This window comes from Parasteatoda tepidariorum, chromosome 1, assembly GCF_982258835.1.
Source record: "Parasteatoda tepidariorum strain Cologne lab strain chromosome 1, Ptep-v5.0, whole genome shotgun sequence".
NCBI classification, from domain to species: Eukaryota; Metazoa; Arthropoda; class Arachnida; order Araneae; family Theridiidae; genus Parasteatoda; species Parasteatoda tepidariorum.
The window spans coordinates 74,693,213-74,712,698 of NC_141755.1; the positions used below are offsets into that span (position 1 = coordinate 74,693,213).

At 31.8% G+C, this 19,486-nt stretch overlaps 1 protein-coding gene across 2 annotated transcripts in view; it reads right to left on the reverse strand.

Annotated features, from left to right (window-relative positions):
* The window catches only part of LOC107442863 (uncharacterized), a 63,539-nt gene that overhangs the window by 39,874 nt on the left and 4,179 nt on the right, over positions 1–19,486 (reverse strand). For both annotated transcript variants that reach the window (XM_016056527.4, XM_016056537.4), the window contains exons 2-11: positions 15,978–16,225; positions 9,602–9,758; positions 8,557–8,676; positions 7,829–7,993; positions 6,570–6,719; positions 6,325–6,480; positions 4,958–5,095; positions 3,602–3,760; positions 3,323–3,487; positions 162–314 (exon numbers count right to left, since the gene is read on the reverse strand). In XM_016056527.4, the coding sequence (XP_015912013.2) occupies positions 162–314; positions 3,323–3,487; positions 3,602–3,760; positions 4,958–5,095; positions 6,325–6,480; positions 6,570–6,719; positions 7,829–7,993; positions 8,557–8,676; positions 9,602–9,758; positions 15,978–16,225 (1,611 nt within the window). The remainder of the gene's footprint in view (positions 1–161; positions 315–3,322; positions 3,488–3,601; positions 3,761–4,957; positions 5,096–6,324; positions 6,481–6,569; positions 6,720–7,828; positions 7,994–8,556; positions 8,677–9,601; positions 9,759–15,977; positions 16,226–19,486) is intronic.

Consider the following 19,486-nt stretch of genomic DNA (forward strand, 5'->3'; position numbering starts at 1 on the left):
GTTTTAATGATGTTGGAATATATTTTCCGATTTTCCACTATTTTGTATCGATTAAATTAATGCATGTTTCTTAGTAGATTCGTAGACTTTGTTATCTGAACAAACAATGTAATTAATTTTCTTGTATAATTCTAACAAAGTTTTTTCGTATATTAGAATACCTTCGCAACTTCCATTTCGAGGATTTTGTCTGTATCCTGGAGGACAGATGCGAAATGGTGGTTGATCTACACACTCGAAGCTGCCATCTATGTTGATACAATTTTTATTTACCCTGCTGCAGTTGTCAAGATTTTCTAAGCACTCATCAATATCTATAAGAGGAAACAGTCACTAAATTCAGTTTTCTAAACAGAGTTTACATACATCGTTGATATAGCACTGGAAAAATTTAAAATACCTCTTTCGAAAAAAGTTTTGCTCAAAGTTAACATTTGCCTTTTAACAACAACACTGAGTTCCGTATACAGTAATTTCTTTAATTATCTGGTCACAGTATTTTGAAGCTGCATATACACTGAAGAGCCATTACATTATGACCACCCTGCTACTAACATATAGGACCACCTTTAGCCCTCAAAACTGCTAGCACCCGCCGTGGCATTGATTCCACAAGGTGCTGATAGGTAGTCTGAGGTATCTGGTACCAAGCGCTCACCAACTGGTCCTGCAATTCCCTCACATTGCGAAGGGGTAAAGTGGCAGCACGAATTTGGTTTTCCAAGTAGGACCACAAATGCTCTATTGGATTAAGGTCAGGTGAATTTGGGGGCCAAGACATGACTTGAAAGTCACTGGCATGTTCCTCGAACCAATCCATGACGATTCGACCTTTATGACATGGTGCATTATCCTGTTGGTAAACACCATCCCCCGCAGGAAAAACTGTTGCCATGAATGGGTGAACCTGGTCTGTAACTATGTACAAGTAGCTTACAGACGTCAGGGATTGTTCTATGAGGATTATGGGTCCTAATATGCCCCATGAAAACATTGTTCTTGGGCGGGAAACCATGAAAACCTGGGCGAGCCCATCGTTATAGAGGGGGTGGTCATAATGTAATAGCTCTTCGGTGTATATAATATCAATTATAAAAAATGTATGCAGATATTGATATCAAAACACATTTTGCTATCAAGTCTTACAACACCCAGGATATGTGCCTTAAAAAATAAACTATTCTTATTTTCAAACCAAGAACAATTTACTAAAATAAAAATTCAAACTAAAGGAATTATTTTAGAAAATAGGATACCTATTATCAAAATTTAGATTCAACTACTAAAAAGAAGAGCTTAATAAAAAAAAATAAAGTTCTAAGTGACATTTTAAAAAAATTGTGATTTCTTGGAGGAAGATCTAATTTCAATCTTATTTAATAATAAGACATTCGTTTATTTTACTAAGTCATTGAGTTAGTGACATCTTAGAGGGAAAAAATGTAAATAAAAGGAGTCCTTTAGTGTTTTAAACAAAAAAGAAGGTTTCAAGAGCAACAAACAGATGTCGACTAATCTTAGAATGTCTCTCTTTTAGCGAAAATTTAGAACAGCAAGATGTCGAATGTTTTGCACGAATTAAGATTTTCTCAACGCCGTTCAAACGGCCACCATGACCAGTCCCGCTGAATTATCTTGTTCCGATTAAAGTGTTGTTTGAAAAGGAAATCTAATTTTAAAAAAAATTCATAGAATGACAATTATTTCTGATTATAACTTTAAGTGCCAACTTCGAGGCTTATACACAGTAAAAAATTCCGGATCATTGCGGTATAAGGTACCAGAACTTTGGGTGCATTATCCGTAAATTCCATTTTACCGTAAAATCCATTTTTTAACGTAAAATATTATGCAGTAATTTTTACACTGATATTTATGTAATTAGAGAGATTCGGTGATTTTATAGTAATTATGACGGTAAAAATTACGGTATATCAGGTTTTTTTGTTCCTCCACATGTGCCGGTAAATATGGATTTTACGGAAAAAAGTACCAGCAACGTATATTTTTTTACCGTATTTTGATCCGGAATTTTTTACTGTATAAGTATAAAGAGATAGTCAAATTAGTCTGTTTAGTTGTTTTATACAGAATAATCAAGCATAAAAAAACGATGAAAGAAATAATATCTAATAGAAGAACGCGCCGGTCAGATCAGTATTTGAAAGAAGTTGTAACTATTTCATTATAATGATGCTAACGTTAAGCAACAACTGTGAAACTAGTCTTTTTAGAAGTGTAAGTTTTTTAGTACGTGTATTTATTCTCAGTATCTCAATTTAATTATATCATGTCTGTTTTAGACAATAACAAAATGGGTAAAATAAATTGACTCTATTCTAATTTTATTTCTTTTGTTGCTTTAAATCCACTTTATTCATATTTATAATGAATGTCCAAGTAAATGTTGCAAAAAATATTTTGATTTATACAAGAGCTTTACTATTAAATTATAAAGAAAAGTCCCGCTTCTTGTATTGAGCATACTTTAATAGAAATAATTTCTTAAAAATATTTTGGTTACCGAATTTTATTAAGTACAAAAACTAATAATAGATAACCATTCAATCAGTGCATCATATTCATATTTATAATGAATGTGCAAGTAAACGTAGCAAAAAATATTTTGATTTATGCTAAAGTTTCATTAATAAATTGCAAAAAATGAATATCATTGCTTGTTGTATTCAGTATAATTTAATAGAAATAATTTCTTCAAAAAGATTTTTCCCCCTTCCTAATATTTTTAAATATAAAATACTAACACAAGATTCTATTTTATAAATACAATTATCTACATTATTTTCCCTTTTATTTTCTTCATATTCATATTTATAATGAAGACGCAAGTAAACATAGCAAAAAATATTTTGATTTATGCTGAAGTTTCATTAATAAATTGTAAAAAATGAAAATCATTGCTTCTTGTATTAAGTACAATTTAATTGAAACAATTTTGTTAAAAAGATTTTTCCACCTAATTTTATGATACACAAATTACTTATGCAAAAAATGAACTTGAGTATAGTGCGGCTTTGAGGAGAACCCCTCCAGACTGAAAGTCTGGGGCTGCCTGCTGCTATGGTAACAAGTGAGAGCACATTGCTAATGGGGGATGAAATGGAGGAAGGTAGGTGCCGGTTGGTTTACTTATGACGACCTACGATAAGATTAAAACAAAACTATTCACCCCACACCCCTATTCAAAGTGACCTCTTCTCGTAACTATAGTAACCGCCACGACGCGAGACGGATGTCTGGAGTAGTTCTCCTGAAAGCAGTACAATAGCATTACTAGTTCGTAGATTTATCCTTTACTTACCAACACACTTTTTCCTTGACTGATTGAATCGAAATCCTGGAGCACAATTTTCGACTAGAGGCTCCAACAAGAGTGGAACAACGCACTTGTAACTTCCTACGTCATTCCTGCAGACTTTAGACTCGTCTTCACAAATGCCCGGAAACTCTTCGCATTCATTCACATCTTTAAGCAAGTAAATAAATTCATGAAGAAATGAAGTCAATTTTCCATCAAGTAATGTTGACTGCTAATTAAGAATACAATTTTTGTGAATGACAAGCTTATAAATTGATTTACCTTCACATTTTTTAGATCCATCTGTTTGGACAATTGGTTTAAAACCTGGTTCACAGTTGTCAGTAACACTTTTTGGTACACATCGAAAACTATCAGAGACTGGTACGCATATCTCATCAGATTTGCAGTTGTGTAAATTTGATGAGCACATATCTAGTTCTGCAATTAAAAATAGTTAAACTATAACTCATGAGTCCATATTAAACAATGAAGATTAATATAATAGTCAGTTATTATCAATTTTGTTTTGTACTGTAAATTATATTTATAAATGTTTTTAATTATGAATGACAGTACATCATCATCATTCAATGATGACAATTTTCAGGGCTCTATCTTTAAGTGGCCATGGTGCTAAGGTCACGTAATTTTGAGCCTGGTCAGACAAAGTGGACAGCACCTGAGCTGGTACCCCTCTCTTAATATTTCACACCGTAACCAAAAAGAGAATTGTCTGCTACGATAGATTCGACTTGCATTTTGATGCGCATACACGCTTTGTTGGCCACCAGGACCGAACGCACAACCCCCAGGTCTCCAACCTTTGGTGAGAGCGGCACCTTAACCGACTGCACCACCAGAGTGAATTAAATACCGGTGCATTGTATGTCAGTACAACGTAACTGAACTGTTTATCAGAAAATTTATTTGTCTCTTCATCCACTAAATAAAAATAATAATATTACCAGAAGTAGTATACGAAGTATCAGTGATTTAAATGCTTTTATTTGTAAAAAATATTTTTGTATTTCTCTAACGACCGACTTTAATATCTTTTGTTAGAACCCTTGTCAAAAAGAAATTAAAATTACGCGCACATTGGAATGTGAAAAATGGTATCAAAATCTAACGAATAATAAGCGAGGATGGTGATATCAAAAACCAAAAAAAACTTGTTCGACAATGGGAAATTGAGAGGAGGAAGTAAATTGCAATTATATGAAATATTTTCAAATTTCATCTAACTATCGAACTAATTTTGATATACTGCATTCCTCTTTAGTGAGATGTCAGATGTCATGTGTGTTGCCACATGTTCAGGTGTCATGCGCTTTTTAAAATGCTTTTAAAGTATTAGATTTCTCTTGTCAAGTGTCAACTACTCCATATCTACTGTCTTCTCTATTGTAATTAAAATTGCTTTTTAAAATTCTCTACAAAATATGATTATATTTCTCCAGTTCGAGAAAAAAAATAAGTAAAAAAAACTTTTAACTAATTTTTTTTAAAAACATTTTGTCCTTATTCAACATAACATACGGAACGTAATTTAATTTCACATAGTTTTGGTTACTTTTAAGAAAAATAATATATTAGGATTAACGAAAGTAAAAATGAGTAAATGAATTAACTTACCAACGCATTTGTTCTGCAGTGGGTCGAATCCCATGGTGAGGGGGCATTTAGGATCACACTCATAACCTCCCATAGTATTCCTACAGACATCGTCTGCCTGGTTGCAATTGTGAAGATCTTCCCTGCACTCATCGACGTCTGATTGCAATGACAAACAAGAACGGAAACAAAATGACGAAGACATACTTTAAGCACAGAGGATAACATAAAACGGATTACGTAGACTAAGACATTCTGTACACAAGCATTAATATTTTTCAGAGAAAAAGCAAAAAACGGAATCCTTTTCAAAAAACACTGTTTAGAAGCTGATAATATAACCAAAGCGATTAATGTACAATATGGTATGTTTTTTTTTTAATAGTTAAGGATGTGTTTGTGTAGATTGCTTTAATTTAATTACAAAAGCGCGGAACTAAATTTTAAAAATTTACTTTAATTTGCTATTTTATTATTTTTTTAAAATTTTGATTACTGGTGACTATCTATTTTTTTAAAATTTGAATTTTAGAAAAATGAATGTAAAAGTGTTGACATTGTGATATTTATTAAAGGAGTACATTACAAATATAGCTAAAATCGTACACTCAGATGAAATTTTTACATGCAATAGAGGATGACTAAAAATATTTACAATAAGTAGCCTAGCTTCCGAATTATACTGGAAAAGTTTAAGAAAACTAAATAAAAATCAAAAATTTTAAAGTTAAACCCATTCCTACTTGGCGAATACATCGAAAAACGCAATTTTTTTTTTTTCCTGAGCGTTTCGAATTTATAATTAAAAATTTGAAGAAAAAAAAAACGTTCGTGCGTAAATTGGTGTTAAGTCTGTAAAAAGTCACATTTTTCTGCTTTAAAAAAATATTATTTTTAAAAATAAGTTACTACAAATACTAAAATAACAATGAAACATTTTTGTGAAAGGTGATCATAACTGCGCTGCTATTTTAATGAACCTTCAAAACCTTCTTTTGACAATGACATTTTATCAGTTTTTGTATTGTGCCGCGAGCAACAAAAATGAATTTATATTTCTCAGATGTAGGATACGGGACATTTTCCTGCATATTACGAAACGTTCATATTTCTGAAAATTGCTGATTTGGCTATATTTTAATTCTGAACGCAGTTCAATGTATTTTTTAAAATTATTGATTATTGCATATTCTGCTGCAATTTTTTGCTTAATGAATAAAATTTAAGAATGAGCTGCTAAATATAAATTTTTCTACAAACTATTGCTCCATACATATATATTTTAAGTAATGCTCAAAATATAACTCTTTACAAAGTATTTACTCAAGGAATATTTTTCTATAAAATGTTGTTCACTGCTGAAATGAACAATTAATTTAGACTTTTACCTTCACAGTTGTCTTTATTTTCATCCCATTTGAAGCCAGCTGGGCAGTTCCTATTCTTTCTAGGTTTTTCTACGCACTGGTAACCACCGTAAGAGTTCTGGCAAATCTCTCTCTCCCTGTCGCAATCATCTTCTCCTTGGCGACATTCGTCAACGTCTAGCGACAAAATTTAAAATAATGTTGTCCTCTCTCACGGGATTTTCATTAAAATAAATAAATAAAACAAATTTAAGATACTGCCTTACCAATGCATCTGCCATTATCCGATGAAAATGTAAATCCGTTTGGACACTGGCTTGTAGCTGTTGAGTTGATCGTAAGGCATCTATAAGATCCTATACTGTTCAGACATCTTTGTCCTCGTGGACATATTGGATGCAGACATTCATCTATGTCTAAAAATATTTATATACGCCAAATTTCTCAATAAATGACTCAATAACAATTTTTATAATTAATTTTTTACCATATTCAAACAAAACAGTCAAATAATTATAAATAAGATGGTATTCAAACAGTTAACTGTTAGAAAAACCGTTTGTAACTGCATTTACCTAAAACGGTTAGACAATCAGAATTTTATTGCACCAGCTAAGCCCACCTATAAGCCCACCTCAAGTAGCTCTAATTAAGACGGTATTCAAACTGTTAAAAGTGAGAAAAACTGTTTATTAAATGCTTTACCCTAATATAGAAGAACAACAAGAATTTTATCACACTAATTAGGTCCATCTAATGAAGCAACTTAGTTCCATGCAGCAGGGTACATCTTATAACCGAGAGAGTTAATCGGTTAGTCACTTGATGGTCAGAATGGGGGTCGAGTTCTAGATTTGACATTACAATATTTCACCCATTCCCTTCAACACATGAGGAGTTTTCTACACTTCTCAATTTGTGACCTGTACACTCCAATGCCCATTACCTAACGAAAAGCCTAGCTACAATGTCCTGTTAAATTTCGTTATTATGTTTTTGAAACCATACTAGTTGTAAACAGTTAAAAACAAACCGTTCAAACTTTTTCTAGGAGTAGAATTGATAGTAGTAGGGCCAATTATAGCATATTACAAGCAACGTGTTTAAAAGTTTTAATTTTTTTAAATTTCATTAGAAACCTATTCCTTTATTAGAAACTACATGCCACCGACACTGAAACTCGCCATAAGAAACGTGATGTTCCTTTCAAGGTCACAAAGTAACCAAAGAAGCCATTTTTCGTCCCCTTACTGATGTTCTTAAAATAAAGAAACATTTTCGCGAGGAAAAGTTTCCTTTTTTGGAGAAGGTGGGAAAACACATAATCGTTGAACGATCCGAATAATCAGACAATCCGGAAAATGAGCTTTCGGATAATCGGCACTCTACTGTATACTGGTTTATTTTAAAATCCTTAAATATAAGAGGGACCTCCGATTGTAAACTATTACCATCAAAGAAACAATAAATAAATAGATAAATAACATAGGTCCTAAAACATTCCAAACACATAAAAAGTATTTACCATCGCAAGCACGCTTCTCTTGATTGTACGTATATCCAGGAGGGCATGGACCTAGCCTTGGAGGTAGATTTGGATTTGCAACACATTGAAATCCACCAATGGCATTGACGCAAGTTTCACTCGAAGGATTACAGGAATGCGTCCCCAATAAACATTCATTCACATCTGAAACAAAGAGATAGAGAATTGGACAAATCAAATGATACACTCAGGTGTGTTACTTAGTTGATAACAACAAACCTAATCAATAGCAAATGGTATATTGCAATGGTATATTATCAATAGCAAATGGTATATTACAATGGTATATTATCAATACCAAATGGTATATTACTTAGGAATCCTTGTAAAAAAACTAACTAAAAAAGTACATACAATGGTGACCATATAGTTCACCGTCACATTGTTTATAACTACATCATAGCGGGGGTGCCATCCCCTCTGCAGAGGATCAAAATTGTGATGGCATGTCTTCGGATGATCCTCAGGAATGTTTCCCAGACCGTCGCCAATAACCCATTGTGCAGCTCTAGTGCGACGTAAATAAACTACAACTACATTATAACTACATTGTTACGATTGCGCTGCATTACTTAGACATCAATAATTTAACAATTAAAAGCATTGTAGCAGTGAAGAACAGTGAATCAATACATTATGGTCACGTGGTTTGGTTAAATATAATTTATTATAGTTCGATTGTGAATCAACTTATTAATTTAACATACCATTACAGGTAGTTAGATCTTGAGACAATTGATAGCCAGGATAACAAGAGCATCTGATTTGATTGGCTACCACCTCGCACTTTTGACTACATGGATTGTTGACTTCACATTCACTGTTGACTGCAAAAAACGGAAGAACACTTAAATGAAATAAGTATTATGTGTACAAACTAAAAAAATTAGATAAATAATTAAAATTATTTAAACCATTCTTTTGATTTTAATTATTTAATGTCTAATGCATTGAAGCAGTTTAATGAAATTGAAAATCAATGTGCACAGTTCACGTTCTTTATAAATAAATAAAAAGTTACAACCAGAATAACTTATCCAATGATCGGAATTACACTTACTAAGTAGATCTTAATGATTTGAAAAACATATCTTAAATATTAACCTTACTTTAACCTTAATTAGAAATGTAGTTAAATTTTTTTGTTCATAGAAAATTGTTTTTAACATTTTTTATACCTTCAAACTTTTTAATTGTTTTCTTTAGCTTTTTTTAAATCCTTTTCATTAAACCATTAAAATTTTTTTGTCTGTTTTATCTTCTCGTTTGTTTTTGGATTTAATAATTTTTCTTCTTTCATGAATTTAAATAAAAGTATGGTTTGGAGGTAAGTCAAGCTCTTTTGCCCTTCAGACAGGCCATCTCTAAGTAATGAAATCTGACCCAAAAACGTACTTTTTTGTGAATGAATTCAAAGATACTTTGATTCCCTCAAATAGTTCCAATAATTTTGCCTAATACGCAAAACGTATTTAAAGCAAATTTTAGTTCAATTTCTGGCCACACTTCCGACATCGTGGTAACATCTAATATTTGAACTCCATCTTAAAAAGTTTTATTTATTTAAAGAAAAAAAAATGCGTTTTTGTGTCAGATTCGTCAATTTTTAACATCGCCTGCACCGTTTAATATGCATATTTAAGTTATGTCACAGTACCATTATGATTGTCGTTATGAAAATCCTATCAATTGAACAAAATTTATCAGGATGCAATGTGCATTTCCTTGCAATGTAATGTAAAAATTACAGACCCGTGACTTGGGGTGAAGTTCCAAGAGCAGAGTAGGGATTTTCACAACATTCTCTAAAAGCTTCATCCCAGGGACTTCCGAAAGTGAAACGGGAAAAAGAACAAGGCATCCTCATCTTTTCAGCTTGCAATCCCAGAGTGCATCCATCGCAGCAATCCTGGAAAGGAAAAAATATCAACCATGGGTGTTCTTATAACTCCAGAACCGTCTGTGCTAAGATATAGGGCAAAAATTAAGAAATTTTCGTCCTATACCCAGGGACACCAGTTGCAGCACTTTTTTACAGTTGCCATTTTTTAATACATTAGCCACTTATTATAGTGCCAGAGTAATTACGAGGGTTGCTATTTATATTTCTGGCTTAATAATGAAAAAACAAATATATAGGATCGAAATTGGTTTTATTGTTTTTCAAAATATTCTCCATGATGATCAATACACTTTTGCATGCGTTTGAACCAATTTTTAAAGCACTTTTTCCAGTCCGATTGAGGTAACTCCAAAACATGCGTTTTGAATGCATCAACCGCTTCTTCGGGGGTCGAAAATCGTTGTCCATGTAATTTATTTTTGATGTGTGGGAATAAGAAGAAGTCATTGGGTGTCAAATCAGGGCTGTACAGCGGATGACCCATCAGTTCGATCTTTCGCTCCGTTAGAAATGCCTTTGTTTGAGTCGATGTGTGAGAGCTCGCATTGTCATGATGAAGAATGATTCGCCTGTTCTTCTGCTTTTTTCGAATTTCTCCGATGACTTCTGGCAAACAAATGGTCGTGTACCATTCAGAATTGACCGTCCTGCGTTGCTCTAACGCCACTGTTGCCACATGACCGTTAATGCCGAAGGAACAGGCAATCATATGCTTCGATGTGCTTCTTCCTCGAACAACTTTTGTTGGTTTTGCTTCGTCTTGGAAGACCCATACAGTTGATTGCTGTTTTGTTTCCGGTTCATATGCATAGATCCATGATTCGTCACCTGTGTAGATGTTATACACAGCCTTTGATGTACCTTGAACGTATTTTTCCAACATTTCCTTGCACCAATCGACACGAGCCTTTTTTTTGAGCGTTTGTCAGATTATGCGGGATCCAACGCGAAAAAAAAATTTTACGCTCAAATGTTCATGCAATATTTTATTGATGCTAGTCATACTAATGTCCAAAGACGCCTCTATCTCACGGTATGTCACATGACGATCTTGCTTTATCAGTTCACGCACAGCATCGATTTTTTCTGGCACAACAACGGATTTTGGACGACCTGCACGGGATTCGTCCTGGATCGAACATCGACCACGACTAAATTCGTTATACCAATTTTTTACAGTGCTGTAGGATGGCGCTTTATCGCTGAATAAAGAGTTAAGTTCATCGAAGCACTCTTGTCTTGACAATCCATGTCGAAAGTTATGAAAAATAATGGCACGAAAATGTTCACGATTCAATTCCATTTTTTGAAAGAGAAGAACTTTTCAATTTACTGTCAACAGCACAAATGAAGCTATAATGGTAAATCGTCTGCTGAATTTATGTTTCAAAATATCAAACTTTCGATAAAAATCGTCTGCGGTCGCCTAGCAACACTTACTGTTGCCAAGGCCAGAAATATAAATAGCAACTCTCGTATTTGTGATAATATTATGAATAGAAGAATGAAATAAGATGAAGAAAAATAGAGCCTATGGCCTTCTGTAATGTTTTGCTTTTGATTAACGGTGAAGTTCTTAATTTGAGACATAATTATCATTCATAAATGTATTTCATGCGTTAACCTGGATTTTGAGAGGAATACTGCGTTATCAAAGATAAAAGATCTACTGTTAATGATCTTGTTACCATACTACATTTGTCAAAACTTTGGAAATCATTATTTTTTCTTTTTTAATTTTTTATCATTTAAATGTTTTACCTTTAACTGTATATGTATATATCTCTTTAGTATGACGTAATCTCTTTAGGATTAAATCATCTCTGTTTTACCATCCTTGCCATTTAATCTACTGAAGAAGAGGAATCATTTTATCGTATTTCAAATTACATGACCATTGTTGAAACCCACCATTTTTGAGTTTACAACTACCAATGTTCAACTCCGTAGCCTTGTAATTTTAAACCCAATTTAAAAGACAAAGCAACTCCTGGATCAAGTATTAAGAGAAATATGTTTTCGTGTAGGACCTTTTGATGGAATTTACCCGCAATTGTGTAACTTGGAGAGGAAAACTGCTAAACCCTCTCACGGTTAGTTTAACGACAAGAGAACTCTTACCCATGATCCGTCTACCACTGAGGCTATTTTACGTTAGCACGATGTGATCCTGGTACGGAATTCTAAACGAATAACCGTCACTGGGATTCGAATCCCGTACACCACATTGGTAGGTGAGCGCTCTCTACCCCCTGAACCACCACGTGAAATCGAAAAGCTTAATAATAAAAATTTCACCATTTGTGATTTTAAACGTTGTTTTTTATATAATTTAACTTAGTCTCTTTTTTCAAAACCCGAAAGTTTCAAAAGATTAAGAAATTTGTTGACATTAAAAATGTAAAGCATTTCTTTTGAAGCCTTTCTCAAAATATGGTAAACATTAAAAAGTTCATTTCTAAAATGAAATGAACAAGCGTGAAATAAAGTAATTTTTTGAATATTATAAAATATTCCTAATTTCATAATTATTTAAAAATGAACTTGGGGGTGCATTTTCGGTGATAAAATTTGTGATCTGATGGTGATTGTCAGGCAATTTTTTTTTAATCGCCATTTCTTATAATTTGTCACCTAGTGGTGGGGGTGACCGTTAATTCTTTTCCTATACGCTGGGAACCGAAATTAGCATGGTGGTTTTATAGAGAAAATTCAGCCCTCGATTCTAAAGATTATTCAAAATATTTAATTAGTCCATTCGAGAAAGACGTTCGAAAAAGTAATTTTTTTGTTCAGTTTAACTAAAGGCAATGTTTTAAATTTAACTTTAGACTATTCTCTTCTCTCTCTGTGATGAAAGTCGAGTTTGAAGAAGAATTGATTGTGCAATGAGCAAAAAAAAAAAAAAAAAGAAACTTATAATTTTTGATTTAATGATCGGAAACTGAATAACTTTTGATCTAATGATCGGATCTTCACGTTCTAGGACTCATTATTAAAGGTTCAAGAGGGTAAAAGCAAATATGATTATTAATTAGGGCAGAGGATATTTTAAGTTATAAAATCAGACACAAAAACACACATTCTGTTTACAAAAAAAATTTTTTGGTAAAAATTTATTATTTTTTTGAACATTTATTATTTTTATTATTTATTATGTAAACGTTTATTGTGTTATTTGAATAGTAATTTTAAAGTGTGCAGTTTTAGGTGCCAAAATACATTATTTGAGCGAAATCGGCTGAATATATTCTGAGAAATCGAATTTTAAATATATGGCTTCTTTAAAATTCGATTTCTCGGGAACTATTCTACCGATTTCTCACAAATTTCGCATTTTGCCATACAGAAATACATAATTTAAAATGACGAGAAAAATTTATATCTTACCAATCAAAATGTTTTCGAATATTATTAAACAAAATAATAAAAAATAATAAATATTTACTAAAATTAATTTTTGCATTGTCTTCTGATAAACGAAATTTTTTAAAATTTTAATCAAAAAAATTTCATTTCCCTTAATAACTTCGTAAGATGTAGTGAAATAAGCAAAAAGTAATTAGCATATGTGAGCCCACCCCCCAAATCATTAAGATTGAGTCCTACATACGTAAAGATCCAATCATTAGATTGAAAGTTATTCAGGGTATTCCGTTTTCTTAAAAATTATTATTATTATTAATTTTTTTTTTTGCGTACTGTACGCTCTTTAATAATTATTTATACTTGAACATAATGTCGCGTAAGCATACGCAATGTGAGTTGACGCAGTGGCGTACCCAAGGGAGGGGTTTAGGAGTTTGAACACCCCCCTTGAGCTCAGACAAAATGGCAAAAATAAACATTTTAGTAGTAGAAATTATGCGGGTATTATTTTTTAAGACTATATATTTTTATTTGCCTTATGCCTACCTTTTTATCTCACGGTATTTCTCAGAATACTGAAAAAAACATTTACTATAATAGGGTTGTACTTTTGAAACCAAATTCACGTGGTACTGTTATGGACTGGTTCCTTTCTGTTCTGCCAGTCGCGATAGTTTTCGAGACTGGCTGTCATTCGCGAGGTCTTTACGCGATGATTCTGGAATCTTAGACGTTCTGTCGTCTTTGAGACAATTCGAGAATATTGGAGATGCGGTGAAAAATTATATAAAAGGGGAAACGGAGTACAATGTAAGTTTTTCTGTTGTACAGAAATGTGATACTTCCGTTGAAGAAAACGTTTCTAGCATAACAAAATCTGATGAATGTGAAAGTGGTCCTCCAAGTGTTACTTCCCACCCATATGGCATTGGACTTTTTTCAGAAGATATTACATGCGAGAAGATATTACATTATGTTCTTAAACTTAAAAAATCAAATAAAAATTTAACTAAACAATGTTGTCTAAATAAAAAGTCAAAACTGTCTAGCTGTCTAAATTAAGGAAATAATAGTGCTTTATTACATACTCGAATTTCTTTTAGTAGCTTCAGAAAATTATGAACACCCCCCTTGAAAAAATTCTGCGTACGCTACTGAGTTGACGTCATCGAATTAGTAGCTTAAAAAACTATCTTAAACTATAGCCCCTGAATTAGACCTAGTATAGTAGCCTTATCTTAAACCTAGTCTGTATTTTGTCTACACTTTTGAAACGTGTTTCCATAAACATAAATAAAATAGATACATCGGTAATTAAAATTAAAACAAGCAATATCTAAAAAAAAAATTTTCAAAGTCAATTCATACTTAAGTCAACAAGGAAAAATTTTATTTTCGTCCCTTTTTATTAAATAATTAAAATTTTTTCACCCATATAAAGCTAAAATTAATTAATTAAATTTAATTAATGAATTAATATTTGAAAAAAACTGTATTAACATCAAGTGTCATCCACAACAAGTTCAAAAAAGGTATTTGAACTTGAATGGATGAATCAAAAGTACTTTATTAGTACTTTATAAGTACTTTATAATAAGTGATTTATAAGTACTTTATAAAATAAATCTTAATTAATAATTACTAATTTGCAAAATTAATCTGGCGAAAATTTCTTGGTTCAGGATGATCTTGGATGATTTCGGATTGTCCACGAGCAACAGCAGCATTTTTAGTGCCGAATGAGAGTACAGTTAATCTTTATTTCGAATTTTGATGTATCAAAAAATTATTTTGATATTTGATGTGTGGGGGGCGGAGTTATAGACAATGCCAACCTTCATCAATCAAAAAGTACCTCGTGATTGAATCAAGTTAGTAAGTCTTATATACCAGTGAATTGATGTTTAATTTTCGTAGTGGTAGTTACGCCACAGTACTCCCCCACCAGAATTTTATTAGGGAAAGAATTCGATGAGCGGATACCACTAGTTGTTGTACTTGTGAAAGACCGGGAGAGCTGATTTTAAGGTCATCGGGTTTTTGAGTGCTGAATGTGAGAGTTGTATTAACTTCACAGTCGTAGTCGCTCCTGTGTTGTCATTAGCAATCGAGTGTATGCAGGCTGACGTTGAGCATATCGAGAAGAGACTGAGCAGCAACAGCGTGAGGAGGTGGATAATGTCGCAGTCACAAGCAGCAAGTCAACCGTTCAATGTGGACCATCCAACGAAGTAGGCGTTACTGCATGTTCAAATCACGTCCGGAGGTCACCAATTTGGGGGGGGGCGGAGTTATCGACAATGCTAACCTTCATCTATCAAAAGGTACCTCGTGATTGAATCAAGTTAGCATGTCTTATATACCTGTGAATTGATGTTTAATTTTCGTAGTGGTAGTTACGCCGCAGATGTATTGGTTTATTTAATAATAGCACTCATTGTGTGATTGAGAACAATCACTATAGGTGGTTGGAGAAGCTTAAACGGACTATGCATTTATGCTATAGTATTTAACTCTAGGTATGTCCAAATGCGGTGATTGAGCCAGAAAATTATAAAATAATAATAATAATAACAACAAAATAAAATTGGTCATATTATATTTTCCAAATGGGTACCACATAGAATGAGGGCCATAGCTGAACAATCGGAACAGCTTGCTGGTGCCTGGAGTATTTTTCTTAGTCACTCTTTCCAATAATTTTGTTTCTTTTAGTAGCAAGCCTAGAGATTAAATTGATGTGCTGTTAAGCTTGAACTTTTAGATTACGAAGTTTATTAATGTTTTTTTCTTCTTTTTTTGTTCTTTTTTCTGTAGCAGTAAGAAAGGAAGTTGAAAAGTAAATGAGATAGATACCTTATAAGTTTCCCCACCTTCTTCAGGCGAAACAAGACATTGTCTTTTGGCTTTAGCTGCATTTTTACCGTTTTCGCAGTGGGTTTTCCTGTGAGTTCTTATGCAGCATATATAGAGAGTGGTCAGACATGTCAGCCTGTCTGCTGCTTGCAAGTTTGTCATGTCGCTTGGACCCGTGCATGTTGTGTGATTCCGAGCCCATGACTCTCCAGATAAACAGCAACGTTGAAGAACAGGCTCTAAGTCACCTAAACATAATATTATTTTTTTTAAAAAACATTTAAATTTTTTAAAAGTTTAATATTAAATTCATTGTAATTATTTGAAAAAAAGTCTTAAATTTTAACATTAGTATTACTAAGAAGAAATTGTTGTCAGATAAGAAAACTTTTTTGTTTGATGTGTATTGCTTAAAATTTTCCTTTATTTTCTTGCATTTTCAGTTAGCAATAACATTGATAAAAGTTTGATTTCAGTATCGCCAAAAAGTCTTTCTCAGGTTACCTTGATTTCATTAAGTTTTGTTTAATTCATCTAAACGAGGATACTCTAGTAAAGGATTTCAGTTTTGAATTGTACATGGAAATGTTTTGTACAAAATGTATTTGTTCCTTCGCCCAATCGCCACCTCTTCGTATCCGAGATTTCTCTTGTTAATTTATACCTTCCTTTTTTTTTTAGTATAAAAATGTATCTTTTCATGTTTCTAACATTCTTTTCATGTTTTCATGTAAAAATTCCCCCCCCCCCATTTTTTTGTGAACATTTCATAAAATTTCTCAAAAATGTATTTTGCCAAAAAAATTGTGATTTTTAATTTAAAATATTTCGACTTTTATCAAAAAATTCAAAAATTTGTTTTATTTTGCAAATTAAATCATTTCTCTCTTATTAAAAAAATGACAATAAAAGCTGCTTGTAGCGATTAAAAAATGATGGAAACTTTTATTTTTATTCGGCATAGAAGTTCTATATAAAATTCGAACTTTATAGTCTGTTGGAGAGGTGCCGAAATTTCAATTGCAATATCTATCTTTTACAAACTGATACGGTAAATTTTAAGGTACCTTAATATTTATTTTAGGCTAATATATTTATATATTATTATATATATTATATATATATTTTATAATAATATATTTATAATTATATATAATTATACTAATATATTTATTTATGCCTAATTATATATAATAATAATATGAAGTAAGAAAATATACTAATAATACATAATATTTAGTTATGATTAAACCACCAAATATGAAATTTCTTCCATAATAAAATTCACTTTTAATAGTTTCTAAAACAATTTGAATTCAGTTTCCTTCTTAATTAGAATAGAAGTTTGGAAAATTTAAAAAACTACATCCCCATAAGTTCACAAATCACTGTCCGTAACTCGACCTTTAGTCTCAGAGCGTGTTTTCTAATTGTTTCCACAAGTTTTAAATATGTTATTTTAAAATCTGTCTACCCTATTTACTTAATATTTTGCATAAATGTTCTCGGTATAGGTGTCTAAAGAGAAGACTACCCTAACTGACCGAATTTTAGCTATATCAACGAACCAAAATTTTAAAAATATTCATATATTTTGATCGTTTTTGCGAAAGGCGTTGCGATATTGGCTGTAAATTATTTAAAAAATAATAATATGTCTAGTTTAATTTCGCTATTTAAAAACACTTAAAAGCAAACGAAATTTTCAAAAAAAATTATTATTTGTAACATGCGTTTTTTTTAATTGTTTTTTTAGCCACGTTTAACCCTCTTACGATTTTAACAAAAATTGTTTTTAAGTATTAATGCATTAATATCATGTTTTATTATGCAATACATACGTAAATAAAAATTAAAAAAAAAATTCAAATTAAATATTTAAATATTTCGCCTACAAAGGTAGTCCGCAAGTAAGAACGTGGTAATAAAAATAAAGCTGATCGCGATAGTTTCACTTTCATTGGACATTCGACAAATGTCTGATCTAGAAACGCTCGTGTGTTATCTTTAAAAAGTCTCGCACTAGCTAAGTGTGGAGGATCTTTTCTGATAGTTGTTATCTGAACAAACTACGGGCAAAGTTATCGGTAGGCGCATCTCTTCAGAGGAAATCTCTGTTTGTGCGACGTATCATCCAAGGCTATTAAAAAATGATAGGTTGTCAATAAGAGTGTGTGAAAGGAGATTTATTATTTTAGTCCAGTAGGTTAATATTAAATGATCTTTTACCTCTCCTGATAAGCATTATTTAAACATGTGACACACATCCATTTACCAAGTTTCTGCTTTGTATGTGAGTAATAATTTCAACTGAATATCAGCGGATGTTAGAGGAGAATAACAATATTTAAAAATTATTGCTGATATTCAGCATCACCGATTACGTGAATGTCGACTTACATCAAATCTAAGATTTTTACTGAAACATATAACGACATAGACACACACAGTGACAGAGAAAAGATCTCAAGACTGGGTGGGTGCTATATATATATATATATATATATATATATATATATATATATATATATATATATATATATATATATATATATATATATATATATATATATATATATATATATATATATATATATATATATATATATATATATATATATATATATATATATATATATATATATATATATATATATATATATACAGGGTGATTCTAAAAAGTTGGGAAAAATTTTAGGAAGTGATAGTACACACCCAGAAAAACAATTTTGATCAAAGAATGCATGATCGAAAACAAAACCCAAAATCGCTAGATGGCGTCAAAGTTTATGTTCTTATATGAGGCAAAAACACACAAAGAACGATGAAGTTAAGTTATAAAAGCAAATTTAATGGCATGTGATTACAATAAGTGTTCAAAACAGTGGCCGACAGCGGCTATGCTGGTACAACAGCGAAGAAAAGATAGGCGAACTTTCCCTGCAGCGGCCTAAAGCTTGGCGACAAATAGCGTAGCGCAATAACTCGCAATAGGAAAAAATAAAAGTGAAAAAAAACATAATATATGCTTTATAAAAGTTTTATAAATAGCTTTGTAGTATAGTTTTATAAAAGTAAATTGGAAGTTAATTTTATGAGAATTTAAGCTGTCTTGAGAAAAGTTCGTCGCCACTCTTTAATTTTTACAGGTTGTGGACACCCTTCATTTGGTGAGGTACCTTAATGGGTACCATGTGTCTGAATAGGACAATATTTCGATTCCGAGATTCAATCTTTACCGACTCGAAAGCGAAAATTTAAAAACGAAACAATTAACACCACTTGAAATATTTGTAATTTTTTTTCCTTTCACTAATTTTGCAATTTTTTTTTAATTTCAAGATTGTTAAAAAAACGAAACAATTAACACCACTTGAAATATTTGTAATTTTTTTTCCTTTCACTAATTTTGCACCAATTTTTTTAATTTCAAGATTATTTTTTTAATTTTTACCTTACGGAACCTTCATGAAGGTAAGAAAAAGCTACGTTTTGAATGATGAAATATT